Genomic DNA, 21,970 nt, shown 5'->3' on the forward strand with positions numbered 1-21,970 from the left:
TTCTTTTTTTTTAAATTATTTTTATTAACACAATATATTATTTGCCCCAGGGGTACAGGTCAGTACAGACTTTATTCTTAATGACAGGTTTGACAGAGTTATTGGATTTTCCTCAAAACGCAATAATTTTTTAAATTAACATATAATGTATTATTTATTTCAGGGCAAAAAGCAATACTTCTTAATTTTTGATTGAGAAGCCAGGGGAAATTAGGAAACATATTTGCTTTCACAGCAGGTTGAAATAAAGAACTACTCCAAAGGCATAGCTATAATCAAGGTGGCATGCTCATGTCAGTGTTGGGTGGAGTATTGGTAACAATATTTATTGTATTTGAGTATTCAGAAGTTACATGGACTACAAGGCAATTACTGAGTATCACAAGTAGGTGTTCATTAGTGGTAAACAGCAGACAAATCAAGCCATGTTTACGAAGTTGAGCTTCAAGAAAGTCCTCATTTGGTTATTCGAGAGAGAGAGAGAGAGAATGAGGGAGAGAGAGCATGAGAGGGGAGAAGGTCAGCGGGAGAAGCAGACTCCCTGCTGAGCAGGGAGCCTGATGTGGGACTCGATCCCGGGACTCCAGGATCATGACCTGAGCTGAAGGCAGTTGCTTAACAACTGAGCCACCCAGGTGCCCCAAGAAAGTCCTCATTTGGAAGGGGCAGAAAGGTGGCAGGATTCAGATTGGAGTGGCATTTAACCATCCTGAAGTTTAGGCAATAATATAATTCTGCTAGTACTCTAGTAATACTAGTAATGTAGATTACTAGTAATGGAGCTCATGGAGTTGGGTATTGTAAGGTTTTTGTTACTAGATTATGATAGTTAAGTTTGACAAAAATGATCATGGGATAGTGAGAAAATTATAAAATGATATAGGGAACACTGGCCATTGACTTGGAAGAAAATAAGGGAATATTTTTTAAGGACCAATTAACAATTTGATTTAATTTAGACAATGTTTATTTTATACATGTACTGCTACATTCCATCAGAAAATATTTTGATTTTATAACAGTTTAACAAATAAAACACACTTATTTAAAAAAATTCAAATGCTTAGGCGTTTAACATATAAATACAACGTACAAAATAAATACACTGCACAAAACCACCCATCCACAAATTGCTGTATGCATCATTTCTGAAACATAACATATAGGAAAGTACATCGTATACATTGATTGTGGTGTTTTCAGCTCTAAGTAACAGAAAAACTTAACTTTGTAAAGTGCCAGATAGTAGCTGTGTAGGCTCTGTGAGCCATATGGTCTCTGTCAGAACTACTCAACTCTTCTCTTGTAGTGCTGAAGGCAGCCTCAGGCAAAAGAGACAAATGATTTTTATTAGTATTCTAATAAAACTTTATTTATGGACACTGAAATTTGAATATAATTTTCACATGTCACAAAATATTATTTTTTTCCACCCACTTAGAAATGCAAAACCATTCTTGGCTTGTAGGCTACAGAAACGGGCTTTGGGTCACATCTGAATATCTGAATCACTTGTGGGAAAATGTACAACCAAGCCAAACCAAGGCACTACAGCAATAAAGTGAGTGGTGAATGCTGGTAGCCAACTTTTTTTTCCCAGCATAATTGAAGGAATACAAGTTATAATGATAAGAGTATCTAACATATGTTTTTCTTGTGTCTCAGACATATTCTAAGTGCTCTAAAAATATTAACTCATTTATACCTCAAAGCAATCCTATCATTATCACTTCTCTTTTATAGAAAAGGAAACAGAGGCACAGAGAGGTTAAGTGGCATGCTCCATGCTGGAATTTGAGCTGTGGCCGTAAGAGTCCAGAGTCCCCACTCTTAACCACTACAATGTTGCTTCTACTGTGAAGAAAAAGGCAGTGAAGAACATTCTTAAAACATACAAAATTCTAATGCAGATATCTCTGCACCCCGCTAAAATATCAACAGTAAGATAGATACTACTTCTTTACATAGCATTAATTGTTTTCAGCTGTTTTTAAAAATAATTTGTCTTTTCTTATGAATAAATGTGTCCCTAATGTAAAATTCACTGACCTTTCTTAAGAATTGGTTCAGTAATGTCTATATTCATTAAAAAATACAAAGAAATAGGAGAAAAAGATGCATTACAATTTTAAAAGAATATTACATTTAAAATACACATTAGAGTAACAGCAGAGTCGCTGCCCAGACATAATGTGAAGTATGTTCACATTCATGAAAACCATTGAACCAAAGCTACATATTTCCTTATGTACAAATACGGATGGATCCACGTGCACATAAACATCCACAGCCTGTCTTGCAGCACGCTGACTCACATTAGTTCTACGTACTAAAGGATTCTTCACATGTGTGCAAGGATGTCACCTGGTTTTTTCAATGTGTTTGTGCTTTTTAAAAAGCTTCAAATATCTAGACATTGGTAGGTTTCTTTAAAAAAAAAAAAACCAACCCAAAACAAAGAAAACCCCTCAGAATCCGATTGCTGCAACATGACTTCTGGCGTAACTGTTAACCCCACTTAGTACAGATGCTCCTTGAATTTTTTTCAAGAAACTTACACATATTTGGAATGCTTGCAAAGGTTCTAGCCTGGCATCGTGGATCTGCAGTTCACGGAAGCAGCACTTCTCGATACAGTCTTCTGTATGTGTTGCAGTCTATGCAGTTACACCTCTGAGTACTCCGAGTGCACCTGGTATCAGAGGTTTCTGAATGCTCAGGAAGGGGACTGATAGGAGCTTCTCAGGTGAGCTTTGGCTATCTACTGATGGCTGCCCTGTCAGAAAATTTCCTGATACTCATGTGTTTTTATAGGATTTCTCTCATGTGATTTCTGTGTTGTGCAATCTAGTATGACTTCTAAAAGAATGGCCTCCCTCATATTTTACAATTTGTCGGTTGTCTGGTACTTAGTTAAGTCTGACATGCGGTAAAAATCTCTCCCTTATACATTTAAAGAATTTCTGTGTATTTTGTTTTCTGTCAAGACAGACTGTGACCAGAATTTTCTGAGATAGATGATATTCCTAAGTTTTTTGTCTTGTGTGAATTATCTAAAGGATGAATTCCAAAGGAAGTTCCCAATTCATAGTATTTTTCAGCTTTTTCCCTCTGTGTGTGTCTTCTGATGTGCGGTAAGTTTTGATTTCTGAATAAAAGTTTTCCTACACTCCTGACACTCATAGGGTTTCTCCCCTGTGTGTTTTCTCTCATGTATGATAAAATGTGACTTCTGAGAGAAGGATTTCCCACATTCCTTACATTCATAGGGTTTCTCTCCTGTGTGCGTCCTTTGATGTAATCTGAGGACTGAATTCACGGAGAAAGATTTACCACATTCATGACATTCGTAGGGCTTCTCCCCTGTGTGTTTTCTCTGATGTTTAGTGAGGTCTGATTTATAGTAAAAGTTTTTTCCACATTTATTACATTCAAAGGGTTTCTCCCCTGTGTGAGTTCGCTGATGTACTGTGAGGGCTGACTTCTGGTAGAAGCATTTCCCACATTCCTTACATCCATAGGGTTTCTCTCCTGTGTGAGTTCTCTGATGAGTTTTGAGGTGTGAATTTCTAGAGAAGAATTTCCCACATTCCTTACATTTGTAAGGTTTCTCCCCCGTGTGTGTTCTCTGATGTACTGTGAGGTGTGATTTCTGGGAAAAGGATTTCCTACATTCCTTACATTCATACGGTTTCTCCCCTGTGTGTGTTTTCTGATGTACCATGAGGTATGCCTTAACATAGAAGAACTTCCCACATTCATTACACTCAAAGGGTTTCTCTCCTGTGTGTGTTTTCTGATGTTCTACAAGGTGTGGCTTCTGGTAGAAGGATTTCTCACACTGATTACATTCGTAGGGTTTCTCCCCTGCGTGAGTCCTCAGATGTCTACTAAGAGATGATAGGTGATAGAAAGTTTTTTTACACTCTTTACATTCATAGGTTTTCTCTCTGGTGGGAGTTTTCTGTTGTACTGTGCGGTCTCCATTTCTAGAGCCAGATTCCCCGCATTCCCTGGGTTTGTCCTTTGAATGAATATGCTGATGTATTACGAGGATAGACTTCTGGCAGAAGGACTTTCCACATTCGTTGCATTTATGGATTTTCTCTCTGGCTTGAGTTTGCTGGTGTTTTGTGAGTTCTCCATTCCTGGAGAGAAATTTCCAAATTCAGTAATGTCTAAGGCACACTCGCTGAGAACCAATTTCTAGAGATTTTTCCTGTCTACAGATATAGAATCTGTAGAGTAGATTCACAGTTCTCTGACACCTACTATGGTTTACTATTTGGTAGAAGGAACCTTCCCTTGCATTGTATGCAAAGAGTCTCTCAAATGCCTGAGATCTATCTACAGTACCTCCCTTACTGTGTACCTCAGAAGAATTAAAAGGCAACTTCAAAGTTTGAATCTCTTGGTCCTAAATAAGATCTCCATTATGGAAGAGAACTTTCCCATTTGGGTTATATGCTTCGGAATGCACTCCAGTGTTAATTTTCTCACATTTAGTATGAACTAGTGTTGTCCCACTTCTAGTACTCCCATTCTTATTACAAGGCTTCTAATCTTAAAATCAAAATCTTGGACTTGCCTTGAATTTTCAGTTCGGCTTTCCTGGCATTTCGCTCCTCTGTCATGAATTTTCCAGAGATCTTCTATAAAGAAATCCAAAATTTAATACTATATAAATCTCAATGTTATTATTATAGTTGTAGGGTTAATTCTTAGGCTTCAGGCCAATCTCCCCAAATAAAGGAACTCTCAAATGCAAATTCCGTCTAACCCACTGGTTTAGAAAAAAACATAAACATTAAAAACTATGGTACCAGACCCAGGAAGAAACGTAGTTATAAACCTAAGTACTTCTAACACTTTACAAAAAACATGGCCTTAAAAACTTGGGAGGAAAAAGTTAAGGGGGGCGGGGAGAATAGGGAGCAGAGAAGAAGAGATATTCAGAGTGCTGCTGAAGACGACTTTGGAACGCAGAATGCTGTAAGCCCATGACAGACAAGAAGAGTAAGTCAGGTGAAAAGAAAAATTAGTAGACAGCTGTGTTCACTGGAAATATCAGGGGAAAGATGAAACTGGATGAAAAGCTAACAGGTCTTTGTCAGCTCAAAATTAATTTGCTGTGTTATTTTAGCAGACTGTAAACTTCTGCTTGCTTTCCCCTGTACCCGCATGCAACAATCTGGATGCCAACGCTAATGTGATTTTCTGGGCACACCGGTTTCCCCGTGTGTGGAGGAACAGTTTCACACTTTGGGCTCTCAACTCTCCATCTAGCAGTCTTAATTTTCATGGGGACAGAAGACCTAAGAACACATATATCCAAAAGGAAAGATGATTAAAAAGAGGATGCAAGCCATCATAAAACATGATGCACTCCCATTTGCAGCAGCAACGATTTTGCAACGATTTTCAAGCCTGATCGCCAAATACTGTATCTCCAGAATGGTGTTAGCCATGCCTCAGCCCCAGGCTTAGTCTTCTGTTTTCATAGTTTAGTTCCCACCTCTCTGCTTCAATTTACTACATGATCTCTAAAGAAGAATTACTCAACATCATTCTGGAACCCTTACTGACCTTCATATTTATTCACTTTTAAATGCTTGACAGAAAGTGAAAGGTTATGAGCAGAGGTTTGGGGTTGGAATTTCGTAGCATTGGTGGGGAAGACAGAAGATGCTATTTGATGAGGGCCTGGACAAGGCTAACTGGGACACACAGGAAACAAGATCCTCTGTGTCTTTGGTCTTAGGAAAGGGGGAACCCTTGCAGGAGTTACTGTGAAGGGCACAGAGAAGACAGTGCCTGCCTCTTACTAAAATTCACATTCAGTCTTTCAACAGATACCTAGTGAACAACTACTAAATACCAGACATTGATCCTGGTCCCGGCAACACATAAGTACACAAGTCAGGAGTATAAGAAAAGCATTTACAGAAGCAGAGTGAGATCATCTTAGTTTTTTGGCTTGTTTTTGGTTTTTAAAATCTTCATGTTACTCCCAAGTAAGGTGTGGTAGATTTTAGAAGGGATAATAATTAATACTTTGTGTGAAAGACAAACCACATGTAAAAGGAGGCATCAGCTCTGAAATAATGTAGTTGATGAAAGGCTTAAAGGTTTATAATCTGATATTTCAGAGTTTAAAGAGAGAAAAGGAAGTTAATAAAACCGGTGTTGGAAATAACTGAGGCATCTCATTGTCAGTAAAAGGAGGGAAATGGCATTTGGCAAAAACTTTATCATCAGATTTAAGATCACAGTGTTCTAGAATTCCAGTAACTGGGAATTCTAGAAAAAAGTTAAAAATCTAAGACAGGGTTAGGCAGTGATTAGATTTTGTATATAGGAAAGAGAAGACTATTTTAAAAAGTCTGGCAAAGGAGGAATTTATGTGGAAAAACGAAAACTGGAGGTGTGATTTATGGTGCTTGCATATGCAGATCCAAGAATCCTTGGCTTTTTCCAAAGTATAGGGCATTTTATTTTTTTTTATTATTTTTTTTCAAAGATTTTATTTATTTGACAGACAGAGATGACAAGTAGGCAGAGAGGCAGGCAGAGAGGGAGAGAAGAGGAAGCAGGCTTGCCTCTGAGCAGAGAGCCCGATGCAGGGCTCGATCCCAGGACCCTGGGATCATGACCTGAGCTGAAGGCAGAGGCTTTAACCCACTGAGCCACCCAGGCACCCCAGTATAGGGCATTTTAAAAGATGCCTAAAAATATTTCAGAATGCAAAAGGCACCAACCACCTCACTAGCAACAGGCGCCACAGGTCCTCACTCACCCGGATAATTCCGATGTGGAAATTCCACTTCCAATATCCACGGTTCTTTTCCTTGTTTCAGCTTGAAGACTGCATTCGACTTATTCACACGGTAACCTATTAGTGGAAAAGTATGTAATATAGATTACTTGGAATTTAGGGATTCTGAAGGATGAGGAAATGCAGCTTTAGCAGAACAATGAAGGTCCCATTTAGGCTTGGCAGATTTAGATTCTTTCAGTGGGAGGGTGGGGACACATATTTTTCCTGGCACCCAAAATGGATGTCAGCTTTGACTCCTGAAACAAAGCTAATATTATGCAGTCCAGCACCTGGGAAGGGAAATGCAAACTACTGGTAGTAAGTTTTTCTCACCCACTGAGACTAGGAGACCATAGTTCTCTTGCATCACTTCTCTGTATAGGGTCCTCTGAGCATCGTTCATTAACTGCCACTCTTCCCGGCTGAATTCCACAGTAACATCCTTGAATGTGACTGGTCCCTGTAACAACATATTTCAGTTCAAATTAAAGTCATCAGAGTAGAGTACCACAAAAAGACACTGTAAACTAGCTGTTAACCTGCCAGCCACATAGTGTACTCTAGAAAGTTAAGATACTTTGCTACTCTGTACATAGGTGAATTGTTCAATATGTATTTACTGAGATACCACCCATGCCCAGAACTCTGCTGGAGATACAGCGATGAATGAAAGCAACTATGCTTGTTGTCAAGGAGCTTACACTGTGACAAGGAGGCAAAGAAGTAAATACTTGAATATAATATGCATAACAGGTGCTCAACAGAAACCTATACCAGATATAAGATGGTCACAGATGGGGATAGATATTTGCATTATGTATTATCAAATCAGATTTAACTAGGTAGTCAAGGTAACATAAATTTTGGGAATTAAAAAAACAGAGTTGGCAAAGGCCTTGATGTATGAAAAATGGCAAGTTTAGAAAAGTTACAAATAAGACAGCATGATATGAGAATAGGAAAGATCACTTAGGTGATACAGTCTAGTCGGCTGACAACATGGAATAATTCTGAGTGTGTCTCTGGGCCATTAAAATATATTTTGTATACCCACTTAGTGGGCATCTGCTTATAAACATAAATTTATAATAGTCTATTAAAAATTGACAAGTTGTTTTTCTATTTATAAGAAACAAAAATATGAATAGATGTTCTACCGTTTCACACCATTTTTATACTTTGTGGGGTGTCCTACCACATCTTAGGGATGGTCACCCACTCAGTTACAGATAACAGGGAGCCACTGAAGAGACAGATGTGAAGTGCTAGAGTTCCAGGGGGTAACCTGGTAGTTGAGAAGAGAACACTGAAGTAGAAGAGCCAAAGACCACACCAGAAATATGGAGTGTTAGAAAATTAGAGGCATATGTGAACGGAATGATAAACATTTAAAATAGCCGCAATGGGGGGAAGAAACATACCTTCATTGGAAATGAATAATCATTGAGAGAAGGGAAGGATAACTCCCACAGTATCTGTAGAGTTTGATAATAGCTAGAACCACAAGGCTAATTACTTTGATTCTCCCATTTTTATTGGTAGGACTGTTTAAGATTATGCAATTTCCTCCAATCATTGCTTTGTTTATATTCCACAGAACCTGACATGTGAAAACGTGAAGAACTTCTTTGCTGAATACAAGTTCTTGCTTCTTGTTTTATATATATGTCGGCAATAAGAATTATGTCAATTTTATTTTCTTTCCTGGGCAAGTGATGTAGACTTTTTCCCTTGTGATCTAGAGGACTTTTTCTCTACTTTTAAGTAAGCCTAGTAGTTTTAGTAGACTCTCTCTTGGGGTTTACTACCCTGGGTCCGTTCTCTCTGGCACACAGAACCTTTTCAATAATGTAATTCAGTTTCTTTTTTTAATGGAAAGTTTCCTTGGATTAAATATTAGCTCTCTTCCAGTATTTAGGTTTTGTTATTCAGGGATTCTACTTTATTTCCTGTTACTCTCTCTTTCTCTTTCTGGTTGATTCTTACCAGCACTCCCACCCCCTCCCCCACTCCATGGTCTCTTCCAGTTCCTCTACCACATGCCAGTTATTGGACTTGGATTTCTCTTCTCCTGAGGTACACTGTCATTTAATCTTCTAACCTGACAGGATTTTCTATTCTATTATTTCTTTCCTAAGTTAATTTACTTATATTTTATATCTACTTGTTTTTCAGTTTCTGAGTCTTTAATCTCTGGGTTTTAAAGTGATTTCCTATCTGAAACTCCTTAATATCCAAAAGGTATACTCTCCTGTACTGTGCGTTTGTTTGGGGAGGAATACTAACATCAGTGGACAAAGTGTTAGTTCACACTTTCTACTTTTTTCTCTTAGTATTGTCTGCATGTTGAGTAACATTTTTTATTCATGATCAAATGAAGATAAAACCTCATTTTATGGTGGGAAGGGATGGAAGTGTTGCGCTAGTCCTTAGTTCAAAAACCTCTCTCTCTTGTCAGAGTATATTCACATTCTTGAAGGAAACAGCAGTACTGTGGGTGGTGTTTCAGAGTCTGTGATAATATACTCTTTTCTTTAGGACACCTGGTTTCAGCTGCATGTTTTCTGATTTGCCTTCACTTCCAAGCACACGAGGGATTTTACTTCCTTTCCTCTGTATTGCTGACTGCTTGAAGCTGCCATCTGTTCCTGCACACAGTCTTAAGTCCCTTCCTTTTTTACTCCTAGTGCCAGTCCTTGGATTCCCTGGTCTCAGACCTCTCCTGCATCTCCCCAGTCAGGGTGAGCACCTCTGCCTGTGGCTGTGCCCACTTGATCTTACGTTGCTCGCAACTGTGACCTCACCGTCTTTCCTCTTCCATCATTGCTGTTCTGACTTCCTGCTCTGGAGTGAGCTCCAAGCTGTTTTTGTTCATGACAATGATCTCCCTAACTTATACAGAAACAGAAGTTTCCTCTCCTGGCTATACAGCAGGGGTGGGTTGTGGCGTGTTAGAACATTTATACCTTGCCAACTAACATTATTCTGTGGCAACTAGGAAATCCATAAAAGAAAACTGGAAAACAAAAGAATCCGTTTGGCAGGAGACAGAGTTGAATTTTGTTCACACTGTGAAGTGACTGAGGAACAGAGAGCTGGAACTGTCCCATTTGGGCGGATATACATGTAAATAAATTTCAATAAATAATATTGTCATACATTTAAAAAACGGAGTTCCAGAAGAGCTAGAAAAGAAATCTGAAAGCAACAACATTCAAGATAATGGTACCAGAAATTAGGACAAGACTGAAGCCTGGCAGAACTCTAAATAAATGGGCAGGTCAGGAGGAGAGTGCTTAGGAAGCAAAGAAAGAGAGACTCACAACTAATGGGCAGTTCTAGTTCAAAACCGAAATGTAAAAGACCAAGGTAGAGAAACTTGGTAAGTGCACTCCAAAAGAAGATATATGGGTAGGAAATAAGGACATTAAAACATTTTCAATATATTAGTCATTAGGATAAATGCAAATTAAAGCCATAATGAGATACCACTACACACCTATCAGCATGATTTGAAAAACTACTGACAATACCAAATGCTGACAAGAATGCGAAACAGGTAGAACTCTGCAGTTGTTTGTAACAGCTCCTTTTATAATTGCCACAAAGCAGAAAACCCAATGCTTTTCACCTGGTGAATGAGTTAATAAATTGGATACATACATATAGTTCAGTACTATTCAGCAATAAAAATGAGTGAACTGTGAATACAATCAGTATGATTAAATCTCAAATGTATTATGCTAAATGAAAATTGGTAGTCTCAGAAAACTACATACTATTTGATTTCATTTATATGATATTCAGAAAAAGGCAAAATTCTAGGGATAAAGAATAAATTGGTGATTGCCAGGAATTAGTGGTGGAGGGAACCAAAATAGTTTTGAGGCAGTGAAATTGTTCTGTATTCTCTGTGGTGATGACTATGCCTTTATGCATGTGTCAAAACTCACTGAACTGGGGGCGCCTGGGTGGCTCAGTGGGTTAAGCCTCTGCCTTCAGCTCAGGTCATGATCTCAGGGTCCTGGAATCGAGCCCCACATCGGGCTCGCTGCTCAGCAGGGAGCCTACTTCCCCCCTCTCTTTCTCTGCCTGCCTTTCTGCCTACTTGTGATCTCTCTCTGTCAAATAAAAATTTTTTAAATCTTAAAAAAAAAATCCTTACTGAACTGTATACCCAAAAAGAGCGAATTTTGCTGAAAGTTAAAGAGTCAAGAATAAGTTATAAAGAATAAAGAAGATAAAAGACAGCACAAAACACCCATCAGGATGACTACTTTCAACATAGCAACAACAACATAAAAACCTAGGAAAACACCAAGTACTGGCAAGGATATAGAGAAATTGGAACCCTTGTGCATTGCTGATGGGAATGTAAAATGGTGCAACTCCTACAGAGAATATAGTACACTGGTTCCTCAAAAAGTTAAAGAATTACCGTATGATTCAGCAATTTCACTCCTCTATATCCAAAACACTCAAAGCAGGGACTCAGACTGGAATTTGTATGCCAGTGTTCATAGCAGCACTATTCACAATAGGTACAAGGTGCAAAAAGCCAAGTGTCCATCAAGAGATGACTGCATAAAGGAGAGGTTAGGAAGATGATGGAGCAGGAAGACCCTCAGCTCGCAACCACCCATGGATACAACTAGATAACACCTCAGTGTAAATAACCCAAGAAAACAACCCCAAGACTGGCCAAATTCCACAACTAAAAGTAGAAAAGAGGCCGCATTGAAGGAGGGAAGTGTGAATATTAAGAGAAGTTAACTAGGTGCAAAAGGAAACATGGACCTCATTAAAAAATATAAAATCATGATTTTTAACAATACGTCAAATAGCAGGGAAAAAAAGGAATGCATAAATAAAATACGGTATATAGAAACAATGGAATATCATTTAGCTATTAATGGGAAGGAAATCTGGTCACATGCTACACTGATGAACCTTAAGGACATTATACTGAGTGAAATATGCCAATTAAAAGCAGCAAATACTGTGTGATTCTACTTATATGAGGGACCTAGAATAGTCAGGTTTATAGATAGAAAGTAGATTGATGGTTCCCAAGGGAAGGCAGAATAGGGAGTTATTGTTTAATGGCTAGAATTTTAGCTGTGGGACGCCTGGGTGGCTCAGTCGGTTAAGTGGCTGCCTTCGGCTCAGGTCATGATTCCAGGACATCGGGCTCCCTCTGTAGTGGAAAGCCTGCTTCTCCCACTCCCTCTGTCTGCTGCTCTGCCAACTTGTGCTCTCTATCTCTGTCTCTCTGTCAAATAAATAAATAAATAAATAAATAAATAAATCTTTTTCCTTTTTTTTTTTTTTTTAAGGAATTTTAGTTGTGCAAGATGAAAAAATTTCTGGAGATGGATGGTTATGATGATGGTACCATGATGTGAATGTACTTAAATGCCACTGAACGATACAGTTAAAAATGGTTAAAATGGTAAGTTTGGAAAAAAAAGTTTTATGTATATTTTGCCATAATTATAAAATAAATAAGAATAAAAACCAAACCCCAGAAAATACACTAAGAATGGCTGTGAGAAAGCATCAGATATTACCATAACACCAAAACTGGAGGGACCAAGATCCTAGGAAAAAAGAAATTGATTGGGATGAGTCCCATACCTTGAATTTGAATTTTGGGGGCATTTTCAAATTTCATAGGCTGAGCAGAAAGTAGCTTAGAGCTAGCATCTTGACCATAAGGATAAAAAGCTAGTTCTGAATAGAATGTAGAGAGACAAAAGAGAAGTGGATCTCACCCTAACAATAACAACAAGCCCCTAACTTAGTTTTCCAAAACCTATCAGAGAACTGAGAATCCAAAGATGAACAAAGGAAAAAATTCACAAGAGATGAATACTGCAGAAGAGAAAAGAAAACCACAATGACTTTCTCTTTTAGGGGCAAGTAGGAGAGAGTGGGAACCGGCCCAACTCAACAAAATTTTAATGTTTGCTTACGGATTTCTGTAATGTATTAGAAGCCCTAAGAACTCCAGTCACAGAACAAGTGAACACCAATATGCCCTGTGGAGGTTTCACATTCAAAAGGTCACTAAACGGAAGCCTAGTATCTACAGGACTTTTTTTTACTTCCCATCAAATGTCTCAAAGTGATCATTTTATTATAAGTTGGGGAAGCAGTTTCTGGAACCAGATAGAAAGCTCCATAATCAATATGAATGGTCTGAAATACAAAGAGCCACTAGTTTTCTCCATAAGCCTCTACTGAGTACAAGGCAACAACCCTCCACAGGCTGGCAGCAGAACACCAGGGTGGGATGTCTCCCAAAGAAAGTACGGTAAATCTCATTAGGATAAAGAAAAATTCACACATACACACAGCAGAGTTAAAGGTATCTTAAAAGTAGCTAGCCCAGAATGCAAATTTACTTTAGAGGTCTGACAAATTAAAAGGTGAATTTTCAGTAGTATCAGTAGAAGACAGTGAATGGTTTTCAGTGTTTTAAAATATAAGACTTGTCAACCAAGAGTTCTCTACACAGTGAAAAAGTTGTTTGTATTTCAGATAAACCAAACTCAGAATTTTCCACCAGCAGACCTGCATTAAATCAAGCAAGTGAGAATAAAAACAACATAAAGGATGTTTTCAAAGAGACGAAATGTATGGCAATACAACCTGAAAGATACAAGAAGAAATAAAAAAGATCATCTCATTTGGCCAAAATGGCAACAAGCAAACAAAAAATTACAGTATCTGCATAAAATAAACCTTTCCAAGAGTCAGTAGTGAGACTACACTCAAAATTACTTCAAAAAAACAAAAAGGCTGACTAGTCATTTGTGCTGTCCAAACTGACCAGTCAGAGATTTACAGAGCATAACGTGGGGAAAACGTTGTGGAACCCCTGAATGAATTTTGGATATGGAGAATGTCGTGTAAAAGATGTACAAGACTAAATGAGAACTGTTGAAAGACTGGTTTTTTTTAGCTTCCTCTTCCATTATTTCTCCCTCTTTCCAGAGCCTCTTTCTCCCCATTATCATGCCCAAAGACTAGGATTTTTAGTTAATAACATAATTACTACCATAAACCACTTCAAAAGCTGGACTGTAAGAATTACATAAGACTGACTATGTCAAGTGCTTATCAAAGGACTGGGAAATTAATTGGCAAATACAGTTTTTTTTTTTAAACATTAAATGATAAAAGCAAAGAAATGGTTATCACAGAAGTCAGGCTTCATGTTTCTCAGGGTAATGAATGGTGAGATGAGAATAAGGAGGGGCACACAAGGGCTTCAAAGATAGTAGTAATTTTCATTTCTTAAGCCAGATAAGGGATACACCTGTGTTTCATCAGTATTCCCTAAATTTTACATATACATTATGTACATTCCTTTGATTGCATAATATGATTTTTAAATAAATTGAAATTCAGTGTTTTCTTCAGCCTACAAGGCCCTACATACTCCAGCCCTTTCTTCCTCTTTGATTTCCCCTTTTAGCTCAGTCTCCCCTAGGTCCTACACTCTGTAGCTTCAATATTTTGAACCATTTTGGGAACATGTCTTAGGGTGTTTGTATTTGCTGTTCTTCCTATCTAGAATGCTCTTCCCCCAGAATTCTGCTTGGTTCAGTTTCTCTTTTAACCAGGACTTTCTTCAAATACTACCTTTTAGAGTGGCATTCCCTAGCCAACTTATTTTTTGCTCACTTCTCTATGTCATGCTGTCATGCCTCTGAGCACATACTCAAGGGGTGCCTGGGTGGCTCAGTCGGTTAAGCGTCTGCCTTCAGCTCAAGCCATGATCCTCAGGGTCCTGGGATCAAGCCCCGCATGGGCCTCCGTACTCAGCGAAGAGCTGGCTTCTCCCTCTGCCACTCCCCCTGCTTGTGCACACATACTCACTCATTCTCAAATAATTTTAAAGAAAATATTACTCAAAATGCAGACACATATAAAAAATATATCACATTTGTTAGTATCCTCACCATTTCTCCTCAGAAAAATCTAAGTATTAGAGGGTGTCAGCTTCACAGTGGAGGATACAAGTTTTCCAAAATTCTGTTTCACTTGAAAGCTCAACTTTTTAACATTGGCAAGAAATACTGAGAGTTATTTCCCTTAAAGTGACAGGCTCAGTTTTGCCATTTTTGAGAAAAGGTTTGGTAAATACCCATCTGAATAACCAGTTTGTCTGCCAGTTGCTCTTTCAAGTAAAAATAGTATTCCATGATAAAGGTGGCTAGGTGAGCTCACGAATCAATCACACAAATGCTTTTCCTTTAAACAACCATCATTCCTCAGTATGTAGCAAAGGTACTGTATGTTAACTTCCCATTTCGTCAGACTGAATATTAAAAAGATGTGTATTCAAGGGTCAAGATTTAATAAAAATCAATTTCTACTGTTTCACCAAAGATATACCCTTAAGTAAAGGTGGTAGTTTTTTATTGTAAGTACACTACAGAGAAATACCGTCATTGGTGTCATTGTCGTCATTGTCTTGATTCATGCTAAACAGGCAGCAACCTAGTCTCCACTCTCTCGCACCATCAGTGTGCAAGGCGGTTTGCATCCTAGTATTATGTTCTGACCTCACAGGCCTCTTGTAAAGGCCCAGGGGTCTGCAGACTACACTTTAGAACTGCTGTGCTATTCAAACAGCGTTTTCCCTTAACGTGATTTTTAAGTATTTCCATTTTTCGAGTTTAAAGTTTGGGCTTTTATAAAACTCACTGAAAATACATACACAAACACACACACACAGGGCTAAAGAAATGACTCACCTGGTACTTGTTCATTTTCTGCTTCTCTTGGGAAAGGACAGAAACTATGAAGCCAGAACACAGAAAGTTGGAAGACAGGAGTCTTAAAAGACCTTTTCTTGCAGCTCAGGAATCACCTGTGACAAATTTCCATACAATTTAGTAAAACAAACTCCTGGGAAAATAGCCCTTTGAGCCATGAAGAGAAATAGAAGGACTGTGATAAAGGAGTACCCACCTGTCCATTGGTGACTCTGATATAATCATGATGAATCTGGGAAAATTTCTGAGTGAATCTGAATATTTTTCTCCTACTGACTGTTTTGAAAATTATGTGTCCATTTACTAAATGGACCAAATGTCCATTACTAAAAATGCAAAAGAACTGAAAACTTAAACATCCAAAAACAGCAGGTTAGGCAATGTGTATAATAAATATCTAAGGTGTATAATATATATCCAAAGCATGGACCCTGATGCTGGCATTACAAATAATGTTGAAAAGAAATACTGATATGGAAGTGTTTAAGTTACATAATCATTTTTCCTATTAATATTATAAACTCGGGGCGCCTGGGTGGCTCAGTGGGTTAAAGCCTCTGCCTTCGGCTCAGGTCATGATCTCAGGGTCTGGGGATCGAACCCCGCATTGGGCTCTCTGCTCCGCGGGGAACCTGCTTCCCCCACCTCTCTGCCTACTTGTGATCTCTGTCTGTCAAATAAATAAATAAAATCTTTAAAAATAATAATAATATAAACTCTACAAAGTTAGAAAGTCTTCAAAGCCCTCAAAAATTAACATGTTCCCCCTAAACTGCAGTTTCTCCAAAATCAGTTCTCCATGAAACTTGTTTTGACTTAAACATGGTATACTGGACGACCTGGAGACTTTTATTCTATGTTAATCTCTGCTATTAACACACTTAGTGACTTTGTTTCAATGCTATTATTTAACAGGAGGAATTAGATAATTTTGAACCACCTTTCCTGTACCATTTTGATTCTGTACGTCTTCACTCAATGCTACAAATCCAGACAATACCCTGGAATTCACTGTCCCCTCCAACCTGGTATGGGCCTTAGGGTAAAAGTTAATTAGGCCTTGTAGAATTTTGACATGGTCATCTGCTGATCTTCTGACAGCCACACAAATCTAAACCTTAAAATAATGATGTGACACCATAAATCCCAGGACACTTTATGTACGTAGCAAAAGATAACTAGATGCCATAATGCGGGGACAGCAGAAACCTCTTCCGGCTGGCATGATGCTTACAAAACGACCTGAGTCCAGATACAACTGGACACCCGAACAGAGACATTTTATCACTTTAACATGGAGCCCGGAAGAAATTCCAGTTTCTGTCATTTAACAAAGTCTGTCCCATTTCCCCTCTCGAGAAACCAGCTTCTTGCCTGGAGAGGATTCCCAGCTCCTCCAATAAAACTTAAAATTCAGGGCTCATCTTACGGTTTCAGTTTACATATTAACAGCCCTCTGAGAATATAAACAGGTTGGAGAATGCAAGAGGGGCTTTAATTAACCTTTTGACACAAGAGTTCTGAGGAAGCCTCAAGAATATTTTGCAAATAGAACTCTACGCGGCCAGGTTAGGTCTACCACACTCCGCAGTTTTGCTCACGGACAATTACTGTACTAAATACAACCGAAGACTGGATTTTACCTTGGGAAGCAGCATGAACCAGAGTAAAACAATGAGAATTTACCCACCCTCCTCCGTTAGTGCTGAGTATACCAATTTATCTCTCAACCTCTAATACTCGTATTTATTATAATGGAGCTGATTAATACCGATTCAAAGGATGGTTATGATGATGATGATCAAATGAGCCAATAATGAAAAGAACAGCATACCTTGTAATCATAAATGCAGCTCACCTTTATTGAGTCCTTATACTTTGTATAGACAGCCCTATTTAATACAGCAAACAGCCCCAGTGGTTACTGGAATTATTTTACAGATGAGTGTCCCGGACGTAACCGAGGTTATCCTGTTCGCTTAGTGTCGGGGACGGACGCGCGCAGGTCCCCCGGGCTTGACAGCGCTGCGGCGCCAGCAGCCACGCCAGCGCGGACGTGGCGGGCCCAGGGTCCACGTCACAAAAGCCATTCCCCCGCGTCCTTCCCCGCTCCTCCCGCGCCCCGGGCCAACTCGGGCCGCCCGGCTCCGCAGGTCGTGAGCCAAGAAGGCGGACAGCGGGCAGTCTCCAGCAAAGCCCCCTGCCCGACCCCCTCCCCAGTCCTTCTCGGAGGCCAGTCGGGCACTCAGAAGGGGGAGGCAGCGGCTTTCAGGTTCTCCGATTCGGCGCAGCCGCGGAAACCCCGCTTTCCCCCGCCCTCCACCCCAGCCTCGCACCCGCAGAGAGGCCTCCGACACACCTGCAGGGGCTCGGCCACCGCTCCCGGCCAGCGCAGGTTCCAGGCCCCGCCCTCTGTCACACCACGGAGACCTGCAGGCTCCAGAGTCCTCTCCCGCCCTGGGGCGTGAAACGAGATGGCGACTATCAAGAAAAGGTGGAAGAGCGCTTGCGCAAAAGGCCCCCGCGCCTCACCCTGGAACTACGCTTCCCAGGAGCCTCCGCAGCATCTCCATTTCGGACGACGTATGATATTTGGCCTCTCCGAGCCGCCAGAGTAGTGCTGGGATTTTCTGGCTTCCGCTGTGATCACTCACAGTGATCGCTACTTTGACCTGGCGGCCCGCAATCTGGGGGCTTGAAAACAAAACTACCACTTGATAAAGAAAGTACTTGTAAGTGAGTACAATAGTACATTCAAAGAATAGTATCCTGTAACATCTGAATTAAAACTTTCAGAATTATGCAAATGATACATGAAACTTGTCATAAAGAGAAAATACATGTAGGCTAAAACGGAAGACTAGTGCCGTAATACTGCTCCCCAAAAGAAAAAAAAAGTTTAATGTGAGTGCACAGATTTTTACTCATTTTATGCTAATGGTATAATATATATATATAGTGAACTCAGTTCACTGGGGAATATATACTGAATATGTAGTGATTTTCTGGTCAGTAACGTCATGACATCTTTCCTGTGCCAACAACAGAAATGAGTTTCCATTCAAAGTAATGACAAAAAACTTTTGGGGGTAAGATTAATTTTAAAACAAAATCCATTATCATATATATAAATACATTATATATACATATATATACTTGAGTATGTGTATATCGTGTATACATACACAGGTAGCTGGCATTCAGGGGTGCAGGAGCACCTGGCTGTGGGAGTCCCAAACAGAGCAAGTCCGCCACTCACCCCTGACAAAATCCAAAGGCAGAGAGAGGCACCATGGTGAAACAGGAAAGGAATTTATTTCAGTGATGCTAACACAAGGAAGACAGTGGACCAAGCATTTCAAAGACTGACTCCAAAGCTCTGAAAAATATTTCCAAGTTTATATATAAAGTTTATATATAGTTTATATATATTTATAGTTATATTTTATATGTAGTTTATATTTATATAGTTTATATATATTTATAATTATATATAAACTTTATATAAAGATATATATATAAAGCTTATATATAAGGTTTATATAAAGTTATATATATATAGTTTATATAGGAAAAATGTGGGGCAAAAGACAGTGGGAACTATAGATGGGCAGTGAAAGTCCAATGGATCACTGTCTTGGAATCAAACATGGGTGGGGTCCTGAGGGCCCCTGGTAGTCCTTATTCTTTAAGGGGGTAGTGTCTGGTAGGGGTGGGATTTCTTTGCTCTCTTGGTCTTCCACCTGAGCCGAGACAAGCTGGAAAGAAGAAACCAACCAGAAACTTTGAGGTCAAAATGGAGGCAGCTGAAATCCTCTTTCATACACACATATCGTTTTTCTGGATGGGTGGTGTTGGAGAAATAATTAAAAATAAAGGGTCATCTCAGAATTCTGCCCGAAGAAATGATTTCAGATTTTGGCCTGGGGAACCATGGATGTAGTTGCTATTTACTGCTGAAGAATAATTCACACATAGATATACAAGCATTTTCACACAGTATCATTTTTATCTACTGTTGTGTTTGTTTAGTACTTGCCTTATTCTCAAGACAAATCTGTGGTGGTTATTCCCACAGTTGATGGACACACACAAATATACAAGTCACACAGAAATAACCTCTTTCATAAAAATGCATAGAGACTCACTGACAATAAATACATTTACGTACCCTAACTGGAAATAATGTCAATTTGAGTGTTTATCTTGTGACAGACACTGTCATATCTCCATGAAGACATACATTTTATAAATAGCTCTGCTTTGTTACTGACATATTTTTAATTCAATATATTTTGAATATCCCTTGTATAATTTAATCTATTTCTATCATATTTAGAGGCTGCTGCTTGTTATTGTACTTTGAGGATGAGCATATTTTACCCATAAATTCTTGAATATTTGTATTGACTCAACTAAAACTGTGAAGAGCATTATTTATATAAATCTTTGAATTATAGTAGCATATAACCCAAGAAGTGGAATTACTTGAGTGAAGTAGTTATTTAAAATCTTTTAAGTATGCATATATTTTCTGAAAATCTTTTAAGTATGCATATATTTTCTGGCTTAGTAAAAAAAAAATCATTGCTTCCTTAATTTTGAAAAATTCCTTTTCTTCAATTTCGAGACAAACTCTGCTTGGTAGAGGTGTTATTTTCTTGTTGTATTACTGGATTCCATTTTGTTAACATTTTAATTAAATTCCCTATTCACAAGAACTGATAACTGACAAATATCTTCCTTTTTATTAGTTTCATGTCTAGAAGATACACCCAGTTCTTTTTTCTTTTTTAAAAGATTTTATTTATTTATTTTACAGAGAGAGAGAGAGATCACAACTAGGCAGAGAGGGGGGAAGCAGTGTCCCTGCTGAGCATAGAGCCCCATGCCGGGCTGGATCCCAGGACCCTGAGATCATGGCATGAGCTGAAGGCAGAGGCTAAACCCACTGAGCCACCCAGGCGTCCCAACTTCTTCCTTCTTTTGTGGAAGTTTCTACTTTCAATCTTAGACTAATAATGAAAAATGAGCACCCATGTACCATTTGCTATATTTGACAATTTCACATTTTGCCTTATTTATCTTGTGCTTGCGAAAACATTTTAAAATAAATATTTCACTCAATACTTCAGTATGTGTCTCCAAAACTAAGTACATTCTTTAATAGCGCATCTATAATCAAACTCCCGTAATGTCCACAAAAGTCTTTCAAAGAGTTTGGGAGTTTGGGCGGGGCGGTGGTTCGTTGTTTTTTTGTTTGTTTGTTTTTACCAAACCAGGATGCACTAAAGGACCTCAAATTACATTAGTAGTTCTTATAGGTAGGGCCTAACCTCCAGGGGTGGAGTAGGGCGCGGCCCCTGAAAACGCCAGAACGACAGACCTTCCACAGCAAGACAGGTTTATTTACACATTTATTTAAAGAACTGGACGCGAAGGATTATGGTAGACGTAGTCTTGAGATTGTTTGCTTACCCAGCAGAACTTGCGCCCTGGCTGCGGACAGTGCTGCGCACGCGCAGCTTCGCCATCTTCCTGGTCCCCCTCCTGCGCCAACAGGTTTAGTGAAGCCCGAGATCCCGTTACCAGATTTCCCAGTAACGCTCAAGGTCCTGGTTGCCCACCTTCCTAAGAGCAGAGGTTAGAGCGTTGGCCGGGTGGGAAACGGCGGTGGCCCTCGGTGGGGAGGAGGCCCGAGACCCCGCAGCGGGGCCCTTACGGCGGGCGGGGGCTTTTGGGTGCGGACCAGCGGTTTGAGTTAGTGGGTGCTTAGCTGTGAGCGAGTGGTCCTGTCCGTACGCCCCGGGACGGGGCGCGTGCGCATGCGTGAGGGTGCGCTCTGGCTACGTGGGGTGCCCCGTGAGTTAGAGGCTGGCTAGGCTTTCAGCACCGTAGCAAGTGCCCTGGACCTGGTCTTCTTTGACTTTGGCGTCAGTGGCTCTAGTTTCTGGGGATAGTAAGTTTCCAGAGATGCAGATTTGGGGTGCTGGGTGAGGGCTCCAATATGAATTTGTCCTCTACTCTTTTTTTTTTTAAGACTTTATTAGAGCCGGAGCCGGGGAAAGGGGCGGCGGGAGAAGCGCACTCCCCGCAGAGTAGGGAGCCTGACCAGGGGCTGGATTCTAGGACTCTGACATCATGACCTGAGCTGAAGTCAGACGCTTAACCAACTGAGTCACCCAACCGCCCCTATCCTGTAATCCTACATTCTGATTTCCAAGGAACCGATGGGCCCCTGTCGGGTTAAGGAACTGCAACACCAGAAACAGAATTCTCATCCTGAAGAGAACCCTAGAGACGCTGGATCTCTCTCCAGAGTTCCAGAATGGAGACAGTCCCAGAAAGGGATAGAACCTAGAAC

General features: G+C 39.7%; 2 protein-coding genes across 2 annotated transcripts in view; one reads left to right on the top strand and one right to left on the bottom strand.

Annotated features, from left to right (window-relative positions):
* Nucleotides 1-953: 953 nt before the first annotated feature.
* ZNF25 (zinc finger protein 25) lies at nucleotides 954-18,092 on the bottom strand. Its single transcript, XM_080823744.1, has 6 exons — nucleotides 17,966-18,092; nucleotides 15,586-15,701; nucleotides 7,151-7,277; nucleotides 6,797-6,892; nucleotides 4,589-4,652; nucleotides 954-4,148 (listed from the first exon to the last, which is right to left on the bottom strand). The coding sequence occupies exons 2-6, from the start codon at nucleotides 15,598-15,600 to the stop codon at nucleotides 3,098-3,100; spliced, it is 1,353 nt and encodes a 450-aa protein (XP_080679870.1). The 5' UTR covers nucleotides 15,601-15,701; nucleotides 17,966-18,092; the 3' UTR covers nucleotides 954-3,097.
* A 3,029-nt stretch (nucleotides 18,093-21,121) lies between these two features.
* The window catches only part of LOC308354880 (uncharacterized protein), a 30,282-nt gene continuing 29,433 nt past the window's right edge, over nucleotides 21,122-21,970 (top strand). Inside the window, exon 1 of the mRNA XM_080822688.1 lies at nucleotides 21,122-21,249. The gene's annotated coding sequence lies outside the window, so the exon portion shown is untranslated. The remainder of the gene's footprint in view (nucleotides 21,250-21,970) is intronic.

The sequence above is a fragment of the Martes martes genome, assembly GCF_963455335.1.
Source record: "Martes martes genome assembly, chromosome: 14".
In the NCBI taxonomy this organism is placed as follows: domain Eukaryota; kingdom Metazoa; phylum Chordata; class Mammalia; order Carnivora; family Mustelidae; genus Martes; species Martes martes.

Bases quoted from the DNA above. Each gene is read 5' to 3' on its own strand.
- ZNF25 (XM_080823744.1), bottom strand. The intron at 6,893-7,150 runs GTGAGAAAAACT...TTCCACTAATAG, and splicing joins TGGTCTCCTAGTCTCAGTGG to GTTACCGTGTGAATAAGTCG. The intron at 4,149-4,588 runs GCAAGTCCAAGA...ATTTCTCTCCAG, and splicing joins AGCCGAACTGAAAATTCAAG to GAATGGAGAACTCACAAAAC.